The sequence below is a fragment of the Sminthopsis crassicaudata genome, chromosome X (assembly GCF_048593235.1).
Source record: "Sminthopsis crassicaudata isolate SCR6 chromosome X, ASM4859323v1, whole genome shotgun sequence".
In the NCBI taxonomy this organism is placed as follows: Eukaryota; Metazoa; Chordata; class Mammalia; order Dasyuromorphia; family Dasyuridae; genus Sminthopsis; species Sminthopsis crassicaudata.
Window position 1 is genome coordinate 16,019,695 of NC_133623.1, and position 13,047 is coordinate 16,032,741.

Consider the following 13,047-nt stretch of genomic DNA (forward strand, 5'->3'; position numbering starts at 1 on the left):
ATTTCCGTATACATTGAGTTTTTGTATTTATATTAGACTTTCTTGGAGTAGATGCCCATAAGTGATTTCTTGGATTAAATCAAATGGGTAGTTTAATCACACTCTTTTGCATAATTCCAAATTGATAACCAAAATAGTTGAACTCCACAGCTGCACCAAGTTGACATATATGTGCCTGTTTTCCTGTTGTTCCTCAAACATAGACTGTTAATATTCTTTGTCAGTTTATATGGTATGGGGCAGAACTTCAGAGGTATAAAATTTGTATTTCTTTTACTTTTAGTGACCTACAAAATGTCCTAGTGTGATCAGAACAAGATTAAAAAGGAATTGGGAAATGTTTCACCTAAAAATAAAAATACAACATAGATAATGTTTATTTTTTCCTACTGTGTGGCCCACAGGGATCTATCTCTCTGTCCCTCTTGGAGTTTGACACCACTGAATTAGAATCTAATTTCATGTAAAAGAGAACTGACATTGGAACCAGAAAGCCTGGTGTCATGAACTGGTTCTGATTCAGACCAGTACCTTGGTAGTTTACGTTTAAAATTGGGATGAAATAACATAATTATAGTCCACATAAGTTAACAAAGGGAAGAGGGCTGATGATTGGTAAATTAGGGGAAGAATGTTAAGAGCAGAAAACTGATATACATCCAGGATACAGACTCGATTCAGCTGAGCACAGCTGTCCTATGCTAGTTTGGACAACTTTGCCAGTCTAGTCAGAAGCCTCAAGTACAACGTCCACCCTGTCATGGCCTGGCTGTTTCCTGTCCGAGCAACCAAGAAGGTACATGGGTGAATGGAGGTATGAAGAGCTACTATGGCTTTAGGACATTTTCCCCACCACACTCCACTCCTTGGTTTTAAGGGTCTGATGGTCTTTTAAAGCACAGATGTCACACTCAAATAGAAACAAGTACAGGGAAAGACATTAATAGATACATGAGCATCCCTACAGATGCATATTGACTTTGTTTTGCAATGTAGTATTAGCTTTGCTTTATTCTGTTAAATATTTCTCAATCATATTTTAATCTGGCCCTCTAATACTTGAGGGTAGTGAACTGTGTGTTTGACACATTTGTTCTAGAGTAACTTCCACTACTTCCCGGTGGGATAGTCCTTACCGTGGAAATGCAAGAAGCCTGACGCACAGCACTGGGGAAAGGAGCAAGTAGAAACAAAACAGTGGTGCAACCATCTGACAAAGTGATTAAGCATAGGAGAAAGAAGACCAGAAAGACCAGAAATCTCAGGTTTCTCTTTCCTTCCTGCAAAAGGCCAAATCCCACAGCTAAACAGTCTGGCTACTTTTCTCAGAATTTAACCCTCAGGTACTAGCTAGTACAGGTTGTAGGAGGTGGGGTAAGAGGGGGTGCTACATAGAGAAGGGGGTGGATCAGAATGGCAATAATTTAGGAGATCTGAATGAGTTGTAGCAGTTATCTGTTTCAGAGGGCTAGAGTAATGAGTATTGAATAGTATTTTAATATAACCTTAAACGTGAACATTAGTCAAGTATAGAAATAGGTTCCCCCTTAATTATGCATTGATAAAAAAATTCTAAACAAACATTTTTATTTTTTGTTCCTAGGTTCATAAAATTCAAACTAGCCTCTATTCTAAGTATCCTAGTGTTCCACAGTCCCGATTAGTGTATTGTTTTCTGCAAATTTTTGTTTTCTATATAGATAGTTAATGGTAGTATTAGCAGAACATGCACACAGGGGGTTTGTTATAGTGCACTAAATGTTTTGAGGATAGGTTTTAGAGAAAATTCAATGTCCATACACTTCAGTGGCCAAAACGAAGGGTCAATTGTCTTGGAGTTTTTAATGGCATTTCCTAAATTTTCTAAGTTAAAAGACATTGGGTTAGTGTCAGAGCTGATCAGTATTGCTCAATGTGATAAAATATAAATTTTAGAAATTCAGTGTAGGTCAAGTCAGAGGTTAGAGAACTAACCCAAAGGGGGAAAAGACATAAGAAGCTTGTTTACACAAAATCATTTGATAATATTTCATTAAATCTTTCAGTTTGACTTGGAAAAACAACCAACCAGAGATGAGAGGGTTTTTGCTTTATAGAATGAGTTTATTAATAATTATGTTAATTATAAGACATCATGCTATACAGAACCTGAAATAGAACTACTTCTACAGAGTTACTTCGGGACTCTACACTGCTAGCCTAGGCCATACAGTATCCACCTAGCTTACTTCCATAATATGGTTAAAGCTGCTTCGGTACACACTCTGTTCGCTTTCAGATCCTGTAAGATATCACAAAGAATTTGCCCCAAATACAAACATAAATATATATTTCAAATTTTTTTCAAATATCATAATTATGTATAACATAATCCACACACAACATTTTTGTAAGTTACCATATAAATTCTTTGCCTTCAAATCTTTAAAAATCTATTTTTGCACACACACATACTTAACACCAGCCTCTTTGATACCATTTGTGCTGGTCACTATTGGTTGTCAGATTTTGTTTTAATGTTGTATTTACTATGAATCCATTGATGGTTTGTTTATAAAAACTATTGTAAATGAAAAACCCTTTTTGAGACCATCATACCAAATTCCTCTGATGTAGTCATTGGCACATAATGTAATCAGTATTCCTGTCCAAGTTTTAGACTGCTTTTGCTTCCAGGTTTTCTGAACCACTTGTGCTATCTTAAAATAGAAATGTATTTTCTAAAAAAGAATTTGTTGTGTGCCTAGAAACATTTTAATGAAAATTATAAAATAATTTTCCTTATGCAAGAAAAATAAAACTTTCAAGTAGCAAAATGACATCTTTAACTTGAAATTTTAAGTCTGGTTAAACTTGAGTAAAGAAAAAATATGAACAGTATTATACATGTATATGTGGTTAAATATAAAAAATATGTATATTTAACTTAAAAAAAGAAACTTAGGTTGAAATCTTCATGAATGGAAACCAATCAATTTCTTCAAAAGTAAGGCAGAATCGTTTTCCTTTATCAGGATAATTTAGAAATGCAAATTGGTGGATTTTGCATGTTTCTTTTACCATTTTAAATATGGTGTGACAAATGTTTGTTTAGGAAGGCAAGGTTTGTTTCTTTTGTTACCATAATACACAATAACAAAGTTAATCATTTAGCTTACTGTTATAACATAGATATAATTGTTTTAGCTCCATAAATTCACATAATTAAAAGTAAAATGTCAAGTTACTAAATAAGACTACACAAAAATGTACACTTTGTGCACTCACTAGATTGCTTCTAGATCTTAGATAATAGTTATACATCATATAGAAATCTACTGATATTCGTTCTTAAGACACTGACACAGCATTTGCTGAAGTTGCAAAAAAAAGTTTAGAGGATGTGTATACATTCTTGGTATAAGATTCTAGTGGATAGGCACAGTCTTACATATGCTCCCTATTGGATGTGTATTATTATAGGAATAAAATATATAATCATGTAATCAAATTTATTTTGGATCTGTGTTGTCAAACATTGGGAAAAAGTTAGTTTAGAAAGATTTTATCATGCATAGTTGTTTTTCTGGTGGGTCAATTTGCAGATGAAATTGAAAGATATATCAATATTTGGGTTTGGTTTTTTTTAAAGAAGTAATTCTTCCTCTCCTCCCTCCTAAGTGGGAACCATTTCATCTGTTAGTAAAGTGAATGTCAGGATTAAATTATTCTCACATTGATAAATTCCCATGGATGGCTCCTCTCCTAATCTGGGATGCTATCAAGTTCTCACTAGAAAATGATGTCACTTAAGTCAAAAATGCCTGATTGAGTAGAAACTTGGTTCAAGCATGCATTGGACAGAATATCTGAACTCACACGTCTGCCTTTTGTTAAAGTTGGTCTGATTCCAGCTTCAACATACCCTGTTTCAGTAACAGAGTAGGGGGCCTAGGTTTTTGACATATACTAAATAATCTAGACAGGCAGTAGGAACAAAGGTACAGGGGGGGCCAGTTCTACAATCAGGAGAACTAGGGAACGAGTTCTGCAACTGATGCAAACCGGCTATGACTCTGGGCAAATTAACTTCTCGGTGCTCCAGACAACTACAAATCTATTAAAGATGAGTTGTGGATCTGCATTAGGGAGTTAGCCCACTGATGAAATAACAGATCAAAATCTCTGGAAAACAAACAAAAACGAACCCTTTCTCTAACCCCTAAATCCTTTTGTAGGATCGGAGAGCTGTCAATGACCTTCAGAGTTCATGTAGCCCATCCCTATACCTCTAGAAGGGTGAGTGAGTATCCAAAGCTTCAGGGATGGAGAGTAAATAGCTTCCCTTGATTACACATGAAATAACCCTACTTTTCAGGTTTTCATATATATGCATATATATGACACATACCTTCTGATTTAGATAAGATGATTTGTTTTGATTCTATTCTTTGTTGATGTGGGATAATTATCCATATTTCTGATGTATTATTTTATAATTGAATTTTAGTCCTAATTCTTTTCCCTCTTCTGTTTTTTCCCCATCCTTTGAATTATTTTCATGGTTGTCCAAGTGCTAAGTTCTCAGCATCCCTTAAAAGTCATGAAACCCAAGTTAAATGTGTGCCTTTGGCTAACAGATGCAACTTGTTATATTTTCTAAGCTTAGAAGGGAAAGTACTTGTCATGATGGAATCACTGAAAATTTGGTAGTATCTCTTCATGATGGACAACCAAGTGTTTGGCATTAGGCTATTTCCAGGCATCACTGGAGTTTGTTAAAGACATGCACCATAGTGACAGTATTCTAGTTTATGTTCTTAGCTTATTATTTAAATGATCTTTATCAAACATGGGGCATTTTGAGATAAAATAAATTTGGAAATGCCATGGGAATTTTATAGTTCTAGATTTGTTTTCTATTGGCCTTTACAACTATGCATGTTTTATATATATTCATGTCATATGCACTATAAGATTCAAATAAGCTTCCAAACATCTATCCCAGACTCAGAAATTCCTGGGAAATGACTTTGCTTTGTCTGTTCTGGTTTTTGTTCATTAAGAAAACAGATGTTAATAGCTATAGGTGGTCCTATTCTACCTCTCTCACTCCAATTGGCCATTCCATTTTATCTGAAGAATGTAAAGTTACAGCTACTGTGCGTCAGTTTCCAAAGGATTCACATTGCTTTTTCAGGATTCGCATGGGACTGGAAACCAGTGTACCACAAATCTCTCTCTATAGTACTGAAAAATATAAAGAAGGAAAACAAAACAAAACAAAACACCTGCCATCTGCTATTTTGCAAATTTGTTAATTAAATTCTGAGTTTACACCTGAAGTTCTTCTACAAACTAAAAATCAAACATTTCAATAGGCTGAAATCAATGAAATTAAATATACAGTTACAAAGCTACTTATACCTGCTGGGCACATAGAGAGACGATGTCTCAATATCCAGTGAAATCCTCACTACCAATTGGAACATTTTTAGGGTGTTTTTTTGTTTTTTGGTTTTTTTTTTGTTTTTTGTTTTTAAAATTTTTTTTCCAGAAGCTTATATCACAACATTTTACACACACGTATTACTCATAAATTATAATTTTAAGTTACACAATTATGGAGCTTATATCTAATTTATCCACAAGAAAGTTACGCTTTTTTTGGTTTTTTTTTTTTTTTGTTTGTTTGTTTTGTTTTGTTTTTTTGTTTTTTTGTTTTTTGGTTTGTTTGTTCTTTGCTTATTTCTTTCTTTGTTACTTGTGTTAGGGATGTTTTTCATCCCCTAAACACAGATTGTCTCTTGGTTATAGTAACACTGAAACTAGACAAGTTACCCGGGTTGTGCTATGAGAAATCAATTTTGGGTGGAGTTTTGTGACTTAGTGAAATGTACACATAGAAGATAATGACTGCTTAAAAGAGAAAAAAAAAGCAAAACAACAGACAACCGGAAGGAAATAATTTCCTTAGGAACACAAGTGTATTCCTTTTGCCACAGAAGGATATCTTTTGATTCCTGTCTGGGACTTCTTGGTTTTCCTTTTATGGTGGAACAAGTATTTCTTATCCACCGCAAGAAGCAGTTGGCAACTCCTAATCTCCTCCAGCACATCGCTTAGAAATTCTGTACAAGAATATGTTTGAAGTATATTTATAATTATGTCTCTCCAACGTTTGCTTCCTGCTTTTCATCTGCATAATGTCAGTTATTTTTTTCAATAAGTTGAGCTAGAATGACAAAAATCCCTTAGTCTAATGGGCTTAGTGTGTGGTTATCTATAGTTATATTGAATCCTTTATGGAAAATCTTTCTATAAGTGCCTAAAGTGCTGTAAAATTAACATTTAAATCACCAGCATATTCTCTAGGCGACAGTAGTTTACAGCCACAGCCCTGAATCAGCCACCAAATCTATTCGGCTTCCTTGTGTTTTAAGTCCTCTTACGTTCAATTTCCAGGGACATTAACCAATATGAACTTGGGAAAGAAAAAACCTGATTAGTAATGGAAGAATGGCTAAACAACGACAGAGGCAATGAGTCTTGATATCGCTTACATTAAACTAGGAAGGTAAATCTGAAAAGAAAAAAAAGTCCCCTTGGAAATCCAGTAGCCTCTTTTGGCACAGTGCAATGCATTCTAACATTTAGTACCCACCAAGCAGTGGTGCATTAAGGGCAAATAGAGGCTTTGTGGTATCATTTGTATTGATTTTGTACAGCGTGTGAAAAAGTTGGTATAATTCACACAAAGGCAGTGATGTTGGTACAGTGTTCAGTTGCATCCAGAGATGGCAGAAACCACAGAGCTTTCATCCATAACAATTGCCCTTTTTCTCCTGTAAAAGATTCATCTTTGATTTTTCTTTATCCATATTTGATTCAAACTTGACTTTTTTTAAAGGTGAAACTAGGGATCTAGTTCTAGCTCTTGAAATTGATTCCAGTTTTAGTTTCTATTTACATATATACAAGCGTAGCAGTTTTTAATATGCATGTAGTTCGGTTGTTTGATTATATACAATGACTCCTGAAGCAGCTAGTTTAGTTAGCTGATGAGCCTTACATGGGATCCTCTTTAATGTTGGGAGAGCCCCTGGAAGGCTGGCCAGGAGTGAAGGTCGTCATGGGAATAACTTTGATGGAGTCGTCATGTTGAGCTGTACAGAACAGGGCTCTGGGACTGCATCTTCGTCCCTGATTAGAGTCATCCTGTATAACAACTCTTCCTTGAGCATCCCTTGCTTCATACCTAGCACCAAGCCTCAGCTCTTGGCTCAGTGCCCGGGGTGGAGTGGTGCAAATAGCTGCAGCCTGGGGCTCTGGAGGATTGTGGCACATGGCAGTAGTAGTGATCAGATGTGAAGCAGGAGAACTCTGGCGGGTTAAGACAGGTTCGGGAGAACGCGGCTGCTGGTACTGGGGCACAGCAGCAGGCATCCAGCAGGAGTCAGAATGACCGAGGATAAGGCATTCTTGAGTACAGTTGTCAGAGGCTTCTTCAAGAGTTGGTTGGACAGTTATTTCTGAAGCTGAAAAAAAAGAGAAACAACTGTCATGCTCTCCACTTAGAACAAAATCTGCTGATAATTTTGTAAAAATATAGCTACAAACATATATAACCAGTAGAAAACCAGATCCTGGATTTCTAAATTGTTTTCAAATCGGATCCCCAAGAGTGTTTTAAGGAATGTTGACTTTAAAAACTTTGAATGCCTTACAATTAAGGTTACGTTAAGAAGGTTTTGCAAATTTTGCTGCACTACTTCAGGTAACGGGGCAATTTTTTTTCCCCCAATGTGAAATGTTCTTTTGTATGTTAAAGCATCTTATAAATATGCTCCTAAATGATATACTAAATAATTATTCCCCCATTCTGATGTGTGCTGAAATTTCATGGTAGATGTAAATGTAGAAACATCCAAAATCTTAGGGAATTTTTAAATGTTAAATGGGCAGTTCAAGTATATTCAAGTAATTTGGAAAGTTAGTCTGTTAGATTCTAAGATGTGCCTCAATTTCAAGAATCAGCTATGACTGTAGTAAACTTTAAAAGCAACTGATTTCGTGAAACCATGACAAAACAGGTGTTGGTAACGTGATAAATGATAGGACCTAAGGCACAGCCTTGAACTGTGATATAGTCCATAAGTATATAAATATCTGAATGCTAAAGAGTAAAACAGTTTATCAATCTACTGTGCTGAAATTTCAATTGTGTTATTCCCCAACCGAATGCAATTATTGCAACACACTGAAGCCTAGTGGTACTCATAATGTCCCGTGCAAGAATCCACTCACTATGTAAGTTAACAACTCTTTATGTTGGGTTCAAACTTTCAAAGAAGTGAATAATAAGATATTTGAAAACACTGGACAAATGAGTAAAGGATCAAAGTAAGGAATCCAAAGCACATTTTGATTTCACTGATTCAAGGGATTGAGAAAAGCCACCAACAATTCAATTGGAACCACAAATAACAAAGTGGTAACTTCAAACAGCCTAAACCCTTATAGAGATTGAGAGATTTACATATTTCCAACTAGAAATAACATATAGCCACATCGGTGGACTGATTCCTGTTTAGTCCAAAGTAGTTGACAGCAAAGAAAAAACATCAAATGTCTTTTTAAAAATGTTAAGCAGAGTTTACATACACAGTCACAAATATATATGTATGTGTGTATACTTGTAGATGTATACATATACAAATGCAGATGGTGAAAGAATGAAACAGAGAAGTACGTGATTTCAGGAGCTGTTAGAAGTAGAACAGTTATAGTCAAACCAGAGATAAGCAGTCTGAAGTTCTGATAAGCTATTCTAGAAGCAAATAAAACTTGTGGTTAAAAGGCACCTTTTGAGAGAGGCACTGGCACAGTAAACAGAAGTGGAAGGAGGAAGATTTGAGTGGATATTCTCCCCCTGACATTGAGGCCATAGGCAACTCACTTAACCTCTCTAAGCCTCAGTTTCCTGATTTGTAAAGTGGGGACGATGATAATACCTGGAGCACCTATTTCATAGAGTTATAAAGCTCAGATAAGATACTGTATGTAAACTGTTATACAGCCATCCATATTCTATGTACAAATGCCACTTTACTGTTGCATATACTGCTGTGACATTTGTTAGAGAAGTTACTGTAGGAATCTAAATCATTTACTTGAGCTAGTGTAGAGCCCGGTTAAGAGATTCATTTGTGGCTCTCCAGAGGGCTATGTCTTTTGGGTAAGAAATGATTTTCAGGTAGTATGGCAGAGTGGAATAGACACTGGAGCTAGAGTGGGGAAAACCTGGTTTTGAATTCTACTTTAAACACTAGCAAGTGCCTTGCTCTCTCTGAGTTTCACTTTCCCCACCTGGGGGTCCAAATCTGTGAGTCAAGGTGATAAGAAATGTGAATATATTTCTAAAACATGTCTAGTTGTCAGTGGCCTTCGAGAGGCAGTGTGGTATACTAGCTGGAGTTCTGGACTTAGACTTGAGAAGGTTTGTTTTAAACCCTCCCTCTTAGGCTTACTCTCAGATCTTGGGCAAGCTGATTAACTTTTCCCAGCCTCAGTTTCCTTATTTGTAAAATGGGAATAATAATAGCACTTATTTCACAGTAATTTCTAGGGACTAATTAGGATACTAAATGTTCTTTGCAAACCTTAATGTTATGTGGTCAGTTATTAAGCTTTTAAATTGTCAAATTTTTAAGTTATTTTAATAGTTTTAACATTCACTTTTATGAGATCTTGAGTTCCAATTTTTTTTTCTCCATCCCTGCCTCAACATCCCCTCTCTAAGATGGCAAGCGATGTAATCGAGGTTATACATATGAAATCATTTAAAACATGTTTTCACCTTAGTTATAATGTGAAAGGAGAATCAGAACAAAAGGGAGAAACGATGAGAAAGGGGAAAAAACCTCAAACCAAGTGAAAATAGTATGCTTCAACATGCACTCAGATTTCATAGTTCTTTCTCTGCGTTTAGATAGCATTTTCCATTAGGAGTCTTTTGGAACTGTCTTGGATGATTGTATTGCAGAGAAGACTTAAATCTATCTAAGTCGATCATTGTACAATATTACTGTTACTATGTAGTGTTCTCCTGGTTCTGCTCACTTCATCAGTTCATGTAAGTCTGTCCAGATTTTTATGAAATCTTCCTTCTCATCATCTATTAGAGCACAGCAGTATTGCTTTACATTCACCTATCACAACTTGTTCAGCCATTCCACAATCGATGGACATCACCTCAATTTCCAATTCTTTGCCACCACAGAAAGAGCTGCCGAAAGAGGGAAGTGATTTAGGGGAAAAATAACAAGTTCTTTTTTGAACTTGTTGAGTTTGAGGTTCCCACAGGATATCCAGTATCAGATGTTCAGTTGGTGATTAGATGAGATCACCAAATGAGACATCATAGAGGGAAAAGAGGCCCCAGGTCAGAGTCTTGGGGAATATCTGTTGTTTGCGGGTGTCACCTGGAGGAAGATCCAGTTCAGGCAGACTGTGAAGCAGTGGGCAGGCAGATAGAAGGAGACTCAGAAGGAAAAAGGATCATGAAAACCTAGAGAGGAGGATGTTGAAAAGAAGTGAATAATAAACAGCTTGAAAAGCTGCAGAGAAGTCACGCAGGTGAGGATAGAAGAAAAAGTCATTAGATTAGACATTTTAAGGGATGAATTCTAGGTTTAGGGTGATGATGCCAGAAGACAGATTTCAGAGAGTTTGGATTTAAGTGAAAAAAGTGGAGACTGCTTTGAGATGCCTTTTTCAAAGAGTTGAGCTAAAAAAAATTGAAGTTAAAAGATGCTTGCTAGTACAGATGGTAAGATTGTGGGAGAGCTTTTTAATTTGGAGAAAGAATAAAAAAAAGAGAAGAAATGGCTTTGAGTTTGAACAGTTTCAACCTGACCTGTTTACATACTTAGTTGACACCCATGAAAAATGTGTTTAGGATACCTTTAGAGAGAGATACAACTAGAAAAGAAACTGGGCTGGTCATGTAGTAAGAGTAATAAATGAGCTCCTTTATAATATCAGCACTCATAAGAATCTTATATATAGATAGAACTATTAGCCCAGCACTGTCCCTTACACATGGGAAACAATAAGTATTATTTGATTTGTTCAGCTAAAATGTATACATATACAATGTACATATTGTATATATGTATATACATATATATATATATACATACATATATATAATATTTTCATGTAATTATGTAACCCCAAGCAATAAGATGATTTAAGATTATTTCACATAAAATATTACTGGAAAAGCACAAGTCTAGAAGTTGACTATTTGATTATTTGCAAAAGCATTTCACACCCCCTCGTGACTCGGTAATTCATTACCTCTCTAGACAATTTATCTCAAAAAATCCCACAAATGGCACCCTACCTTTGATTTGGCACTTGTCTACTGAACCAGTAATCCATTTATGATGAATAAAGGGCTATGTGTGGGACTGAATATTAGCCTGTATTCGACTGCATAGCAAACAAATACCTTGTCAACAATAAAGCGATGCAGCCCCCAGCATTTTTCCTGAATTTGAGTTCTATCATACTTGCAAATGTCAGTACTTTATTAGCTTTGTAATCTCATTCAAGTGGGGATTCCTTCCATCAATACAATCTATAACCCAGCCACGATTTATCATCTTGTATGATTTATTCCTAGCTGTGTCATCCTAGAGAGCCTCCACTGGGTGTTTATAATACATCAGAGAAAATGGTTTTATGTTTCAAACTTTTCTTTCTCTCCCTTTGTTTTTTCCCCATGCTTTTCTCATTCTTCCTCTCCCCTTCTCTTCAGACAGAAGCTACTAGAAATTTCCTCTAACATCAAATAGTAGCTCCTGTTTAGTCCTTTAAAGCCCTTGACAGCCTGGTCTCAATTTAACTTTCTATCCTCTTTGGTGTATGCTATGTCAAATCAAACTGGCTTTACAGCTCGTCACATATAAAAACCAGTAGGTCTCCAAGGCCTATCGTGCATTTTACTCCTTAGAATCTCCTATTCACTTGCCAGTTGGCACTTAATGCCCCCCTTCTGGTTTTTCAGCTCTCTTCTGTGTATTGTCTTTCCCCCATTAGATGGTAAGCTCTTTGAGGGTAAAGACTGTCTCTCTTGTTCATATTTGTATCTCTACTGCTCATCACAGTCCCTGGTATTTATCATGTACTTAGTAAAAGTGTGTTGACTATTGAACTGGTCACTCAAGTGCCACCTTGTACAGAAACCTTTCCTGATCTTGCTCTTGAATTGCTCCCTTCCAGAAATGCCTCTTCTGTGTATTTTGTCAGTAGTGGCTTTTTTATGTGTACCACCAGAGAAAATATTAGCTTCTTCTTTTTAACATTTGTAATTGAATTTTTAACACCTGACACAATGGGTGCTTTAAAAAATATTTTTTTGCTTGATTTCCTAGATACTGGTGCGGTCCTGGTTCTCTTTTACTCTCATTTCATGAATACTTATCTCCTTTACTAAGTATACATTTCAGTTCAACAATTCAAAGAATAGATTCTCAGTGTTTCCCATGTGTAAGGAAGGGGCAGTGCTAGGCTTGAAAGCCACAAAATCACAATGGAGAGTCCCTACTCTCAGAGTTATTATTCCACAGGGGTAAAGGACACACACAAAATCCAGGTAAACACAGACAAAGCCCTAACCACTGAAAGGTTCAAGAGGTGTTGGTATCGAAAGCGAGTCTTCAGTGGTTTCTTCCACACAAGGTAGATGACACATCTACCTGGATGGAGAGTGCACGAAGCAGGATAGTATGAAATGATGTAAGGAAAGCTGAAAAGGTGGTGCCGGTAGTAACAGCAACTAGAACTTAAATAGCGTTTTAAAATTTGCCAAGTGCTTTTGGTGTCCTCATTTGTTCCTCACTGCAACCAGGTGAAGTAGGTGTTTTTAGTATCCCCATTTTACCAATGACTAGTCTGAGGTTGAGAAATTACATGCCTTGCTCAGAGTTGCCCAACAAAGAACAAGTTTGTCATGGAGAATTCTAACTCAGGTCTTGCTGAATTCAAGGCCAAAACTCT

The 13,047-nt window shown here is 36.1% G+C and overlaps 1 protein-coding gene across 8 annotated transcripts in view; it reads right to left on the minus strand.

Annotated features, from left to right (window-relative positions):
- LOC141548465 (protocadherin-11 X-linked-like) overlaps positions 1 to 13,047 on the minus strand; it is a 571,918-nt gene that overhangs the window by 25,069 nt on the left and 533,802 nt on the right. For 7 of the 8 annotated variants that reach the window (XM_074277360.1, XM_074277358.1, XM_074277352.1 and 4 more), the window contains one exon: positions 2,083 to 7,517. The exons of the other annotated variant lie outside the window; for it this stretch is intronic. In XM_074277360.1, the coding sequence (XP_074133461.1) occupies positions 7,048 to 7,517 (470 nt within the window). In that variant the 3' untranslated portion in view covers positions 2,083 to 7,047. Of the gene's footprint in view, positions 1 to 2,082; positions 7,518 to 13,047 lie in introns of those variants that run through there. 8 annotated transcript variants of the gene reach the window in all.